Genomic DNA, 14667 nt, shown 5'->3' with positions numbered 1-14667 from the left:
AACACACAAAGTTAGTTAGTTTATAAATTGGAATATTCACCATTTCACCAAATCCATCAATTTTCAACACAGCAAAAACAAGTGGCTGCAGGATCTACATGTGATATCGTTAAAGTTGAAGTGGATGCTGGTTTCTCCAAGGAGCAGCTTGCAGAATTGTTCATCAGTAGTGGTAAGCTCATTTCATCAGTCTGTCCTCAGTAATTGTAGGAAATGTTTTGTTCATACAAAGAAAAGAAATGCTTTAAAACATTTTGTTTAGTGGGTCGCATGTTTTAACAGAACTCATACTTTTCTAGGTACTTGGGGAATAATGGTAAGAGTCTAAACTTTGAAGAGCTAAGGATGACAGTCCAGTAGGAGCTTTGTCAAAAGTTCATGCATTTTAAGTAAAATGAATGGCTCTTTATACACCTTTTTTTCTGACGTATTTCTTATTGTTTTGGGGAACTTTGGCTCAAATGTACTGAATCTGAAAAAAATCTATTATTGCCTTACTGTAGCTAATGTATCAAAATATGTGTATACAAGTTATAATTGCTAGCTTTCTGGGAATACAAGGACCAGTGAAGGAATTCTTAAAAAAACAGATCACTTTGTTTTGATATGTGCTTGATTACTGGATACTTTTTTGTCATCCTGTGCCCAAATTTTGTCACCTGGGCAGGCAAATGTTAGTGTGCTTGCATTATGACCCATTGATTCAGGACAAATCATACCTATATATGAGTATTGGTGTCCCTTTTTTAATAATAGCTTTATTTTTTTTTTTACTGTACCATATGAGATTCCATACTTCTAGTTTTTAACATATTGTACAGTCTCCTCTGAACTTGTTAAGACACATTTAAAAAAAAATTGGAAAAAAAATTACTTTGTGAGTAGCTGTAGGAGATGTGTACATAAATAGCAATCCATTTTCAAAAGTAGGCATTAATGAGTTTTTTTTTATATTTCAGCTTGTCTGGTCCCAGTTAAGCAGCCTCCTGTAAGCAAGACTACCATTGTTATTTTAGAAAATCTGGAGAGAACATCATTGTCTGAACTATTAGGAGATTTTCTGGCACCTCTTGAGAATCGTAGTTCAGAAAACTCTTGCACTATTCAAAGAGGTATTTAAAGAATTTGAGTTGAATAAATGTTTTTATTACAGATCAATTTTATTATAATACATGAAAAATGGGGAACTTGGAAAAGAAAATGTAATTTGTTCAGTTTTTTCCTTTGGTTGAAAAATGCAGTAGGTTAAATACACCATGTTAAATTTTAAGGTTAATTTATATGTTGTATTATTTTTTCTTTCAAATAAAAACCCTGCTTCTTGCTTTTATATGAAATCAAGTAGAATCATTTGAGTATTTCAGTAAAATTTGTAATGGTTCTCTTTTAGCAAATGGAGCTTCTGGTGCCTTTTACTTTCATGAGAACTGCTTTTTACTGGGGACAATTGCCAAGTGTCATCTTCATGGATCTGACCTGCTAGTCCAGCAGCACTTCCGTTGGGTTCAGCTTAGGTGGGATGGAGAACCAATGTGTGGCTTGCTTCAAAGGTTTTTAAGAAGAAAGGTTATAAACAAGGTAAGCAGAACTTCAATCAGCTTCTCTGATTTTGTTATCACCAAGTCTGAAATATGTACAGTGGTTATGTCAAGAGCTGATCAGATAACTGAATCGTTTCAGGAAAACAAAACAAAACAAAAATACATATCTGTCCAGGAATATATGGAATGTCTCTAAATGTTGTGCTTGGCTTTAATACAGGAAGGTGTGTGCCTGTGATTGGCTGGCATAAACACACAGATTGGCTGCAATAATGACACTGCTTGTAGTTGCTTATCCGTTATATGAAATATCCTGAAGAATTTTTTTTTGTCTTTTGTGTGATTACAAGTAAGAATCTGTTCAGCAAATGTAAAATCTGTTTTTAAAGTAATTTATTCTGTACGTGGAAAAAAAAGGTAGTTATATGCCCTGTGTGTATTGTCTAAGCTTTATGTGGCTAGAAGAGTTCTTGTAAGTAATTCAAACAGGAAAGAAGGGTGAAAAACATCAGTAGGGAGGTTGTTTTGAGCCAATAGGGCTGCTGAAGTTGCAACGAAGTCCAAAAGAGAATAAAGATGGAAGCCTGTTTTAAAATGAATAAATAAAAGGGGGATAGGAAATGAAAAGATAGATGTGGCCAGAAGCAGAACAGTAATTTTAAATGTTATTTGGAAAAAAACATTCCAGTGTGATAGCAGCTATTGCAGACAGACAGACAGTGTTGGAGAGTGGGAGTGGGAGTTTAATCAGAACAGCTGCAAAGGAAGATAATCTTGGCAGCAAAGTTTTGGACAGACTTAAAAAGGGAAATTGTTCTAGGAATAAAAATAAGTGTCAGGAGTAAAGTGTCCTGATCTGGAACAGCAGAACCAGTGTCAGCTGAGTGCACAGCTGTATGTATCTTGGTTATCCTTGGGGATGTCATCCTTTTTACCCTGTGCCACAATTCTCGTCTATAAAACCTTACTGACTTGAAGAGATTGGAAAGATGAAATTTCAGTCATAATAGTGATTAAGTTTTAAAACAGTCCTAAATATTCTTTGACTACTAGGAACAGGGGTACAGAATATAGAGAGTAAAGTGGAATTTATCAAGTGAACTCTTAACAAATTACTTAGATTACTTTTATTTCAGGTTCTTTTTTCTCACGTTTACTTTTACACCGTAAATGTTAAGTCTTTATTTCTGTACAGATGCAGTAGGCAGAAATCATGTGTCATTGTCTGGCTGAGGGTCTGAATGGTTTCCAGGCTCCTTGAAAAGAATGACAGCAAGTAGCAATTGTGTGTGGGCAAGGAGGTGGGATGATTGAAATTGCTGTCTTGCAAATACACTGTAGTGCTGAAATGAGATATAGGCCAGAGGTAGTGCAATACAAGTGCGTATCAGAATTCTCTGTACACTTGAGGAAAAAGGCTGTATTCTCATGCCTACTCTGGAGAAGATCTAAAGTGGGATCTAAGTACAATCTAAGGAGAGGAGCACTTTGGTTCTAGATAGTTTGACATCAGAGAGAAGGACTTGTCCTCAGCTAAGCATGAGGCCAAGAAATATATGAAAGCAGATAACTGCGGGAGCAGTGGTGTTCTGACTTGGTCACAGACATGGCTTGGATAAATATTCCTCTACCAAATATACCTCTACCTCTGCTTTACCTACAAGAATGATGACAGCATCTCGTGCCATGTTGTCTTCAGACTATTTTGTTTATACAAAAAGCAGTCTTCAGTCTCATAGGTTAGAATCTAACAGTGTGAAAAGTTTGGACCTCTGACTAACAGAATTTGTGTAACTGCCTCATTAAGGTTTCTTCTCTAAAGTATTTATTCTGATGGTGGCTGTTTTAAGGAGAAAAACAAAACAGAAGTTAATCTGTTTTTAAATCTAATGGAAAATAAAAGCAGTTGGCTATTTTAAAGGTCTTTGCTCTGTATTCTAATAACTAGTTTGTGTCTTAATGTTAATGTTCTCAGATGAAAAGGTCTTTGTCCCCCTTGTTTTATTAGGATATATGGGAACAGTTTAAGTATTTTTCTGCATTAACATTAAACTGTTCACCTGGAGACTCTGTGGGAGTTGTTCAAGAAGCTCTAGCTTCAGTGCTGTCTAATACCATCCCTAGTGCAGCTTTTAAAGCTTCCTTTAATTCAAACTGTTGCAGAGTATAATCCTAGGACTAGGATGATGAAGAATGTAATTTGTACTCAGATGAGCTAGAAGACTTTTCAGGCATCAAATAATTTTCCTTTTACGAGGAAAATTCTTTCATTGCTACTAAATATAAAACCAAGTTAGAAATCCACTTGAATACATGCCTGGATCAGGTATTCCTGTTCAATGGGGGGAAGAGAGGGCAAGCTTTCCTGTATTGTTCAAGAAAAGTGTTTGCAGCAGCGGCCTAAAGTTGTGTCAATATTCCTTTCTCTTTCTGCAGTTCAGAGGCAAACTACCTCCTCCATGTGATCCTGTGTGCAAGATCATAGACTGGATTCTCGCTGTTTGGCACCAGCTGAACTCTTGCTTATCTCGTCTTGGTGCACCTGAAGCTCTTATGGGGCCAAAACATTTCTTTTCTTGTCCAGTGGTGCCAGGCCATGGCCAAGCAACGGTGAAGTAAGATTTCTATTTCTTCTTTGACACTGTTCGTTGCCACCTACGTGGTTATTACAAACGTAGTTATTTTTCTCCTCAAACTCATCTGACTCAGCATCCTTGGAAGTATTTTAGTGGAAGTTAGTGAAAGCTTTTGTTTGGTAATTAATTACCAGAAAGACAGTTTTGAAGGACAAAAGTTGGAACTGGGTGTTTTTTGTTGTGACCTTTCAGTTACCTTCCAACACAAAGGGTCTAAAGCAGCATGGGTACTGAAGTGGCTAATTTTGCTCAGCCTCTTAAAGGTTACCTCTTCATTTGCAGGTAGCACAGTAAACTGTTCATTGGGGAACAGATCAAAATAAGAATCAATAATTATGAGTTGAAATGTTTATAATTTCCTTTTGAAGTTGCATATGAGAAAAATTTGGAGAATTAGAATGTTTTCTCACCATTTCTGGTATCTGGTATCATTTTTAAACCCATACAGTTTCACAAGGTGATAAGGCAGATACATACTTTGTAACTCTACATGTGGTTAGATGTCCAGTGAAATAAAAGAAGAATTATGAAAATTTTGTCTTTTCCTGCCTAGAACATATTTCATGAACATCTCCTCACATTCCAACTTCTGCAAATGTTAGCAAGTGATTAAAATAAAACAGTTACAGATTTTTTAATTGTATTATTTTCATGCTAGGATGTTCCTTGGCTACATTAGAAAGGCCCTATTTAGTATTCATGCTTTCTCAAAACTAGAATAATGTGCTGTTTTCTGGAGATGTGACATTATTTTTCTCACCGTGCTTTAAAGCATTCTCCTTGATTCCCAGTTCTGCCTTTTCTCACCTGCAGCAGTTCTTGCTAACCCTTATTTCAGAGACCACTGCTTTATGCATTCACTAGCTTTCTCACCTCTTGTTCTGTCTGTAGATCTTGATACATTTTGCTTGTTCGTTCTCTTTTCTTCTTTTTTTTTTTTTTCCAAAAAGGCAAGGTTTCCAATATTTAAGTAATTATCACATTTTAAGTGTGAATTTATCATTGGCAGAAAATTTTATGGTTGCTGTGGAATAAACAGTGAATAAAGTACACCAAGCACCTATCTCCTGTCTTTCTCTTGAGCCATGCCTTCTCAAACATCTGATTTATTTACTGCAGTGGTGTTAGTAGAGGGCAGAAAACTCACTGTATAGATATCTTAGCTATGCATTTCTGAGGTTAGATCTGTCTTAAGTATAACCTTGACTGGATTCACAAGGCTTTATTTTGAGATAATTACCACATCCCTGTAATGTCTTTTACAATAGTGACATGCCACCTGACTCTTCATTTTAACACAGTTTTTGTTTACTAATAATCAATTAAACAGTGCAGCTACAGCAAGTGCTAACTAGCCACTTCTGGTTTAGCTGCACAGTGCCTAACAGTGTAGTCATATAACTAGCAATAAAGAAATGTAATAAGCAACTCACTGGTAAGTGTCGCTTCAGTCCATTAACCACTCCCGACCCTTAACCTCCTCTGCACTGCTATTCTGATGCTTTTTGCATTTGTTAAAGCTTCACTGAGTCACTTCAATAAATTAACAGCGTAGACAGCTATCTAGAAACTGAGTCTGTTCTGGGCTGGCTGTTAGCACGAGGTAAGTGGTAAAACCAGCAGCTGGGAAGAGAGAGAACAGGAAATTGTTTCATGCTGTGTGCTGGTTCGCGTATTTCATGTGTTTTGGAGCATAGACTGAATAAATTAGGAAAATTTTGGCAACTTTTTTTCCCTTGTTTTTGATCTAGAGAATTAATGATGATATTCCAACAGGAAAGAGTTTCTTTTCACAGCTTAATTTCAGGGGTGGGGGATGCTGTATCTTTCCAAAATATCATATTTGATATAACTCAAAGAACTGGAGACTTGATCAAGATGTGCACAAATGAAAACCAAGCATAGTACTGAATTTAAACACCAGGCCTGAATATAAATTAAGAGGGGATGGCACTGTTCAGCCCACCAACAGTTAACTGTAAGGTTAAATGGGCTAAATTAATTTTTCTCTTTGCAACATTCATTTCTGACCATTCATGCCAACAACACTGCAGAATGTCAGAACTTCACCTCTCCCCTTCTACTTACAGTTCAGCAGTGACCATATACCAGGGTTTACTTTCTTAAGTTAGCTGGCAGACTATAGACTGCCTGTACAGAATGGTGTCTATAACATCATGGTAAGGAAGCTTCCAGAAACATCTTGAATATGCATTGTACAGATTATTTTATGAAAAGTACCAATTATTTTGCTAATAACACGACTTTTATCAAACCTTATCTCAGTTCTTTGTTGTATGGCTATATGTCACAAATTTTTACTCCTCTGCTTCATAACTAACAAAAAAATATTTATTAAGTGACTTGTGCAGTCGTTTTAAAAAAAGAAAGAAAGTGTTGAATTTGCTTTTTAAAAGATTATTATAGGTGTGAGATGAGCCCTATTCCTGATACTCCTCGCCTTTATCCCTTGAGAAATGTAGACTGTGGCAACTATCATTTATTTATTTCCTAATGCACATTTTCCTTCACTTCTGTGCTATAGGGTGTAATATTTCTCTCTTAAGCTAAAATCCCTCAAGAACCATGTCCCACTGAATCAATTTTTTGTAATCAGACCCAGTCTCTAAACCAGACAATCTGGAAAATCCACAGCATCCTGGAAACACAGTTCACCATAGATCAAACAAACAAAATGAGAGTGAGAGCAGTGCAGCTGTACGAATAGAAAGGTCTTATAAGCTGGACAAGTTTGGAAGTGGAAGAATACTGGAAAGGGTGCAATCATGACTGAATAGCCTCTTTTTCCTACCCTGGCAGCAAATAGGCTGTGAGTGAACACCTGCAAACATGGAAACTTCTCCATGCTCTGGCAAAGGTGAAAGGTTGTTGTTGTTGAGGGAAAGGGTGTTTTTGGTGCTTTCATGCCTTTCTGGGACGTTCTTTAATCCTTACAGCCTTAAGCCTATGCACAAAAAGGATATTTTATGTTTATATTTGAAGGAGGAAAAGCATCAGACAGTAAAGAGTTGGCCAAATCAATGTGAAAAAAAAGTTAGGTCAAATATTTGAATATAAAGCAAATAAATGAAATCTGCCTTAATAAAATCAGCACTTGCTGATATGGGATATTATAGAATGCTCAAAATATATGTGCTTCCTGAAAGCACCAAATCTGGTACATTACCTAAAGTATAAAATCTGGAGTTATCTTCATTTTTTTTTTCCTGAGGTTAAAGGATTGTTTGTGCATCTACAGGTGGATGTCCAAGTTATGGAATGTTGTGATAGCTCCTAGAGTTCAAGAAGCAATACTCTCCAGAGCCTCTGTGAAAAGACCGTCTGTACCAGGGCAAACAATAGCCAAAAAAAATCCTAGCCAAGGTCAACAGGCTGTTGTTAAAGCTGCTCTCAGTATCTTGCTAAATAAAGCTGTTTTGCATGGCTGTCCTCTACCCAGAACAGGTAAGTGTGAGCAGTGTAGAAAGCAAGCAGCTGTATTTTGACAAAGTGAGGCTTTCACCTGTTGGATTTCATTTATAAAATCTCCACAAAACGTAACTTCAGTTTGATGGGGGGCATGTGGTTAAAAGCTAACACACAGTAGTCAAAGAAACACTTTTTGCAACACTTGGTTCTTTTTTAACCTTGTTCTATTCTTGTTTCAGAGTTAGATAACTACATAGCAGATTTTAAGGGTGGAAATTTTCCCTTATCCATGGTTTCAAGCTACAAAAACTGTAGTAAGAAAAGAGGAGAGAATGCTTCTTGGAGAAAAGTGAGCACAAGTCCTCGCAAAAAGTCAGGCCACTTATCCTCCCAGTCATGGAATAAGCAGGATATAAGTAGTGAAGGTAAAGTTTTCTATGTTGAACTGTGGGGAAAAAGAGTGTGGGGTAGAAACTGGGTAACTTTTTTCCACATCACAAAATAATTTTCTATTAAATAGCACTTGTGTTTTTGTTTAGTGGCTTACAAAAAGTATTCACCTTTTCTTCAAGTTGGTTGTTTGCAGCTATGAAGTATCCTGATTCTTCTCTAGTTTCTTCTAATGCCCTTCCTGTTGTCTGATAATGAGGCAGGCCTTGGCTTTGGTGATGGAAGATAGAACAGTGGTTTCACATCATACTGCCTACAGTCATCTTCCTCACTCCTGGATGTGAGAAAACTTCATGACTTAATTGTTTCCTCCATCCCTAAAATCTGACTTAACAGAATACACAGAATGCTTTGGGCTTTTGTTTATTCCTGTGAAAGTTATATTAGTAGCTAACATTTTTGAAATGTCTTCTCAAGATCATAAGCAATTATGAACAAGCAATCATTATGAGTGGCTATCATCTGGATACTTGTAGATGCAGTATTTGTTCTTTGACAAGTACACATCTACTGAGAAGGACAATTTTGGAATGCCATACCAAACAAGAAAACTTATAGAAGACAAAATCAAATTACTTTTGCTTTCAGAGAACCTTTCCCTCCCCCACTTTATAAACGCTAAGATTCTCGCCTCAGTTACCCTTATATAAGACTGCAATACCTGATGCTTAGTACTTTTTAATGTTAAATTGAACTCAGCTCTTGTTCTGAAAGAAGTCTGCTTTATCTGAACTGCAAATCTAACATCTCAGTTCTGCTTTTTAATTCACTGTTTCAATTATGAGTAAATCTAATCCCACTAAGAGGATTTGGAGAACCCAAATGAAAATTACCTGGAGTACAATGCCTAACTGTACTTCAGACCTGGAGATGTTTTTTAAATCAAGTTAATAATTGTCAAAAAAAAAAAAAAGGCAAGATGAATTTTAGTTATAGTAGCCTTTCTTAAATTAAATTTGTCCTATTCCAAGTAAGGGTAGGGTAGGTAGTGTTGTTTTTTGTTGTTTTTTTTTCTTCTTCTTTTTTAATGAAGTTAAATCTTTATCCACTAACAAATGGCTTCTATTCAAGAGAACCAGTAAGTGGATCGAGCAAGTGCCTCACACAGAGAACACTTATTCTGTCTTCCACAAAAGGATAGGGCATCTCTGCCATCTTAGCTGTTCCATACGGCCCCAGAGCTGCTCTAAAACATGTCAAGGGAAGTATTACAATCTTTGGAAGACTCTGCTGAGGTAACTAGACAGTAAACGGCTAACCTTTTCCTCATTTATCACAGATTTTATAATGTATAATTTAACAAATGTAATAATCCACTAATAAGTCAAACTTTTCTCTGCAGGTATGAAATCCAAGACAATGTTGCAACCAAACTGTAAGAAAAGAGCTTCTCCCACCACAAAGTAAGTTTTATTCCATGGTATGTGTAATGCTTAGAAAACAATAAGGATGTTGAAATTGTGTTGTAATCCTGCACATTATAGAAAATAGCTGAAGAGGTTGTATGCGATAATGTTTTGGCTTTACATCAGAAGAAAAGAATGCTTTTCAATTTTCATGTCTGAGAGAAAACAAAATTTTTATACTACAGCTTAATTTTAGAATCAATTTCTGTAATTCAAACCTCATAGCTCCTTATGTTCTTTTTACATAACAGAATAACCTATGACTTAGGAATATTACATTATAAATACTCTGCCACAAAAAAGGCAACTTTATGATTTTTTTCATCTGGCATTATGTTGAGAAAAAAAAAAAAGCAAAAAAAACCTCCTCTAGCTCTTCTGGCTTGCTGAATGGAAATGTGGAGTTTCATACATGCACTTCAGTCCAATTAATAACGAGTTTCTCTCTGAAAGGATGTGAATTAGTCATAAGGAGCTGTATCTGAGATTTTCCTTCCATCTGAAAGCTTGATTCCACCACATTCACAGGCACAAAGAGCACAGAATTCTTTGTGCTTCCAGTGCCACGACTTTTTTAAAGTCATGCTGCTTAGAATCACGTCCAAAAAAGAGATGACAACAAAATTGTTTACTCCATTGAAAACAGAGTAATCTTTGAACATGGAGGTTAAAAGAGTCCTTTGTTAAAATTTCAGAAAGAAAAATTTGAATAGAAATGGCATTTATTAAGATATAGTGAATATTTATAACTGCTACTGCTTCTGAATTAGATATTTTTCCCATTTGTGATGGTATAAACTTGGAAATTTGGAAAGAATTTTCTATTTTTCAGTTTTGTATAGAATTCATTTCAAAATTCTGTATGTAATGGTTTAGTTTGCTCTCCTTCTTGCTTTGTTTGCATTGTTGTTATTGCTGTTGTTTTTTCACTAGATCTTCAGAGAAAGATCAATTGCGAACATTAAATCTAGAGCAGAGGCTGTCCCTTGGTTCTGATGATGAAGTAGATCTTGTGCAGGAACTTCAAAGTATGTGCTCCAGCAAATCTGAGCCTGATATAAGCAAGGTAAACACAAGGTTCTTAAATAATTTACATCATTAGTATATGCAGCTGTTTGCTAAATGGTTAAAATAAATTTTTAATTTACAGATGCTACTTGAACTGAAAAAAATTATTAAGTTATTTGGAAATCATCCCAAGTCAACGAATAAATTATACATTTGAGGAAGACTATTCTGGTTTAATATGTCTTATTTTAAATTGCATCCTTGCTGTCTCGAATCATAGAGGTTTTTGCGTCAGAGGCTAAAATTTATTAGTTCATAAGTACTAGAGATAGTAGCATTCTCTGTGTTATTGTTCATCTTCCTCTGGGAAACCTTTTTACAGTCTTAAACACCTAGAAAGGGTTTCCTCATAGGCACTGCACACTTTGTTTCTTGTAATCCCATTAGGCATCAGAGAACTGGCTTTAAGCTCATCTGCTGTGTAGACAAAATTAAGTTTTGCTGCCTTACACAAGGAAGAATGGATTGGCAGTTTTCTTTTCCTATAAAAATAGAAAGAGGCCTCAAAGACTGCTGAGTTTGGGATAGGAGTGCGCTTTAAGTGGCTATGGAAGGCTTTTTGGAGCAGAAGGTAGACACATGGATCTTTCTTACTTTTCCCTCCATGCCAAAAGCTTCCAGAGCTCCCTGTAGCTGTGGCTATGTATTCTTTTCCTTGTTTCCCTGCTAGCAGTGTTCACTCTGCAGTAGTTGATCCGTGTATTTTGAAGTGCAGAAAAAGCACTCTTCTTCAGTCCCAGGCTGTTGTCAATTCAGGCTGTCCTTTGTATCCTCTAGAATCATCCTGAACAACAGCTCCATTAGTGTGATCTTATTAAATATGCTGCTTGTTCTTAGAAGATAACCACATTTTTATTAAGAAATGTATGCTTGGGAAGATTTTTCAACCTTTTTAGTTAACTCCTTCATTATGGTTTTTTTTTTTTGTTGTTACTTTCGGAGGTGATTAGCTGGTTGTGGATTTTTTTGTTGTTGTTTGATTGATGTTATTGTTTTACCTTAATACTTACAATACTTGGGTGAGTCTCATGGCCCAAGCTGGTCATCTAATCATTAGTCAGCAGGGATTTACTGTATTGGTGCTTGACAAAATGGGATGTGCTACGGAAATGGCAACCAACTTAAAACTGTGTTTAGTAACATTTAAAATGTAATTGCTGGTTGTTGACAATTCAAGGAAATGTGGGTTAGATGAGGAAGGAGATAGATGTCACTGTCTTTTGTTCAGTTTCCTCATCATGGGTGGAACCATCCATGATTGTAATTTCTGTTGTTAATTCCCTAGCTGCCTATAGTAGAGCTTACAGAAGTAAGGATGCTGTTGCATGTTTGTTTTGTGTGATGTAATTCCAGGCTGTCATCAACAAAAGTACATGGACTTTCTAATTTGCTCTTTCACTGTATGTTCCTGCCACCTCTGGTTGTGACGGGATTGAGTGTTTTTGCAGTTGCAGAGTAAATTGGGTCAGCTCACCCCAGAACAAAATATCAAGGTTTCAGTGAGATCAGAAGGATAATCATATTGTATCTGTTTTTGCATGGTCACAAGTTTTGATGGAAAATATCCGGAAAGAAATGTAACAGGAGAAGAAGAATGAGATCATTCCTTTCTGTAACAGCCATGGAGCTAGCTAAAATTCTTTGGACGTTTGTTCATTACACGGAACGGAAACTACAAGATAATCGAATCAAGACTCCAAAACTCAGAAAACAGAAAGATAATTTCTACTGTGAATAATAATTCACCTGTTTCTTTTATTTTTTTTAGATTGCAGATTCTAAGGATGCACTATTGATGTTCAATAACTCTCAGAACAATGCTGTATTTTCAGCAAGTGGTACTAACCCAAGTAAAACAATGAAACAAAAGGTAGGTGAAACGAATTTTATAGCAGGGTAGGGAAGGTGGCTAGACTTCAGGTGTCTCTAAAATTTGAGTTCTTGATTGCATCCCAAGAATTAGTGTTCTGGTGCCCTGTTTATTGCAAGAATAAACTGTCATGATTCTTAGGAAACTTGGTGGCACACCATGCCAAGTTTCTTCCACGTGTCTTAATGGAAATCAAAGATTTATTAAACAATGGATGTATTTACTTCACAGTTTTTATGTTTACATAAAGTCATCTACCCAGGCCAAGTATCATTAACATTCCTTCAGCACTGTAAGGTACTTGGCATTAGATTTTGAGAGAAATAAAAGCCCTGGTTTCATTTAATTTTTTTTAACAATTAAAGCTATGTAATACATTTGCAAAAGCTGAAAACCTCTAAAAATTCTTAGTGTAAAATTGCTGGGTCATGGTTTATTTTTAAACCGTCTTCTGGAGTGATTACTGGAATATATAAGATCTTGAACCACTCTTTCCCCAAGAGTTTTTGTCAAAGTAGAATTGAGTTGCTCAGATGTCAGTGCTTCTGGCAGTAGAGATATTGTGAGGATATGTTACTGGAGTTTGTGAAGAGTATTTTATTTTTTTAGAGGTTTTTGGTTTTTAAGTTTCATTTTTATACCTAGCTATCCGTTGCTGCACAGTTGTCTTGGTTTATCATTTATGAGAGACCGAAAGAAACACATCGTTACAAAGTTGGTGCTTCTGGAAAAAGGTAGTCTAAATGTGAACAAACTTTATTAACTTCAGAGCTTCCACTCTTTATTAACTTGAGAGGTTCCGGAGTGGGAAGGTGCACTGAATGCTGCTGGAAGATGTAACAGATCCACTAAATTTTCTTTTCAGAAACGGAAAATAATCATCTGTGGTTCCTAGACATCTTTACGATAAAATATATCCACCTTAGTTTTCATTCCTTTTATGATTTCCCATCCATTTTTGAACACTGAAAGGTCTTCTGAGCATATAGCTCAATTAACCTTAGCCAGCACAGAGTCTGTTGTCTGTGTTCTCTCGATAGCCATTAGGTTCCTCTAGAGGTCAATGCAGGCACTTTGTCTGAAGGCAATCAATTGTTTTCTGGAAGTACTCTGGCTATTCTCTGCAAGTACAGTGAATCATAGAATGGTTTGGGTTGGAAGGCCCCCAAGGATCATCAATGAAATAGCCCTGAAAATAGTTTAATTTGTGCATGTAGGCATTAAAAAGGCTAGTTAGATAAGATGACATACCACCCTTATCATCATCTTTCTTCGTATTCAAATATTTAAAACGTTACAAGTATTTTCTGTAATTTTGCTTAAAATCCAGAGGACAGACTCCACTGAATGGCAACAACTTTAGCACTTAGATGTACAGCTCCTGAGCGTTTCTCTGAACACATTCAATTCAGGCAACCCAAACCAGAGCTTTATACAGTAGTGATGACTGCATAATTTGGTAGGTCAGCTGACCTGCTCGTTTCTATTGTAATATTTGCCTAGGCGTTTCCTTTTGACATTCCTGCTAACAATATAAGACGTATCTCCTAAAATTGAGATGTTGGAGAATGATATTTAAGGTTTTTGAATGCCAATGCAAAAATCTCACTGAATTCTTTTGGTATATTAATACATTCATGATATTTCCACCACAGAAGGAAAAAAAAGCCATCGTTTGTTTTCTAAGTAGTAGCAGTAGTGGACACTGTTGTGTTCATCTGCAAGAGACTGTAAATGGCGCAGGTTCTGAGAGGTTTGTTGGTTGTTTTCCAGGTCTGGCTAAAATAATTATTTAAACAAAAATGCTTTCTTTTATCCATAGGATGGAATCCGTCCTCTCAGCAGCAGTCGAACTGTAGAAAGCAGCAAATCAAAGACAGAGCTGGGTGGTTCAAGAGTTAAATCTTTTCTTCCTGTACCGAGAAGTAAAGTCACCCAGCCTTCTCAGAATACTAAAAAAAAGCAGCAGCAGTAATACAAGGCAAATAGAGGCAGATAATGACACAAAGAGAGAGATTTGGAATTTGCACAAAAAAAGAACAAATAGAAAAAAGTTAAAGTAAACCTGCCTACCGTATAATTTTCTGTGTTCACATAATCTCTATTGCAAAAACCAAGCACTCAAATATGTAAATATTTTTTTTAATAAACTGTTTCCCTGTAATGTAAAGTTTGTACAGGACCACGGTTTCATTTGTATGTAAATCAGCTGGAAATTATATTGATTTAGATGTCAGAAACGGGCAGCTTTGCCACCTTCATAGATT

At 36.2% G+C, this 14667-nt stretch overlaps 1 protein-coding gene across 2 annotated transcripts in view; it reads left to right on the top strand.

Moving 5' to 3' along the window:
• The window catches only part of CTTNBP2 (cortactin binding protein 2), a 78442-nt gene extending 63978 nt beyond the window's left edge, over positions 1 to 14464 (top strand). For both annotated transcript variants that reach the window (XM_065743485.1, XM_065743484.1), the window contains exons 14-23: positions 73 to 172; positions 960 to 1112; positions 1391 to 1578; positions 3978 to 4156; positions 7437 to 7642; positions 7846 to 8031; positions 9399 to 9459; positions 10396 to 10528; positions 12299 to 12400; positions 14223 to 14464. In XM_065743485.1, the coding sequence (XP_065599557.1) occupies positions 73 to 172; positions 960 to 1112; positions 1391 to 1578; positions 3978 to 4156; positions 7437 to 7642; positions 7846 to 8031; positions 9399 to 9459; positions 10396 to 10528; positions 12299 to 12400; positions 14223 to 14375 (1461 nt within the window). In that variant the 3' untranslated portion in view covers positions 14376 to 14464. The remainder of the gene's footprint in view (positions 1 to 72; positions 173 to 959; positions 1113 to 1390; positions 1579 to 3977; positions 4157 to 7436; positions 7643 to 7845; positions 8032 to 9398; positions 9460 to 10395; positions 10529 to 12298; positions 12401 to 14222) is intronic.
• The last annotated feature ends 203 nt before the right edge of the window (positions 14465 to 14667 follow it).

The sequence above is a fragment of the Cyrtonyx montezumae genome, unplaced genomic scaffold (genome assembly GCF_038088225.1).
Source record: "Cyrtonyx montezumae isolate F1298 unplaced genomic scaffold, pur_monq_1.0 scaffold_3, whole genome shotgun sequence".
In the NCBI taxonomy this organism is placed as follows: Eukaryota; Metazoa; Chordata; class Aves; order Galliformes; family Odontophoridae; genus Cyrtonyx; species Cyrtonyx montezumae.
This window is presented reverse-complemented; position numbering and strand designations above follow the sequence as displayed.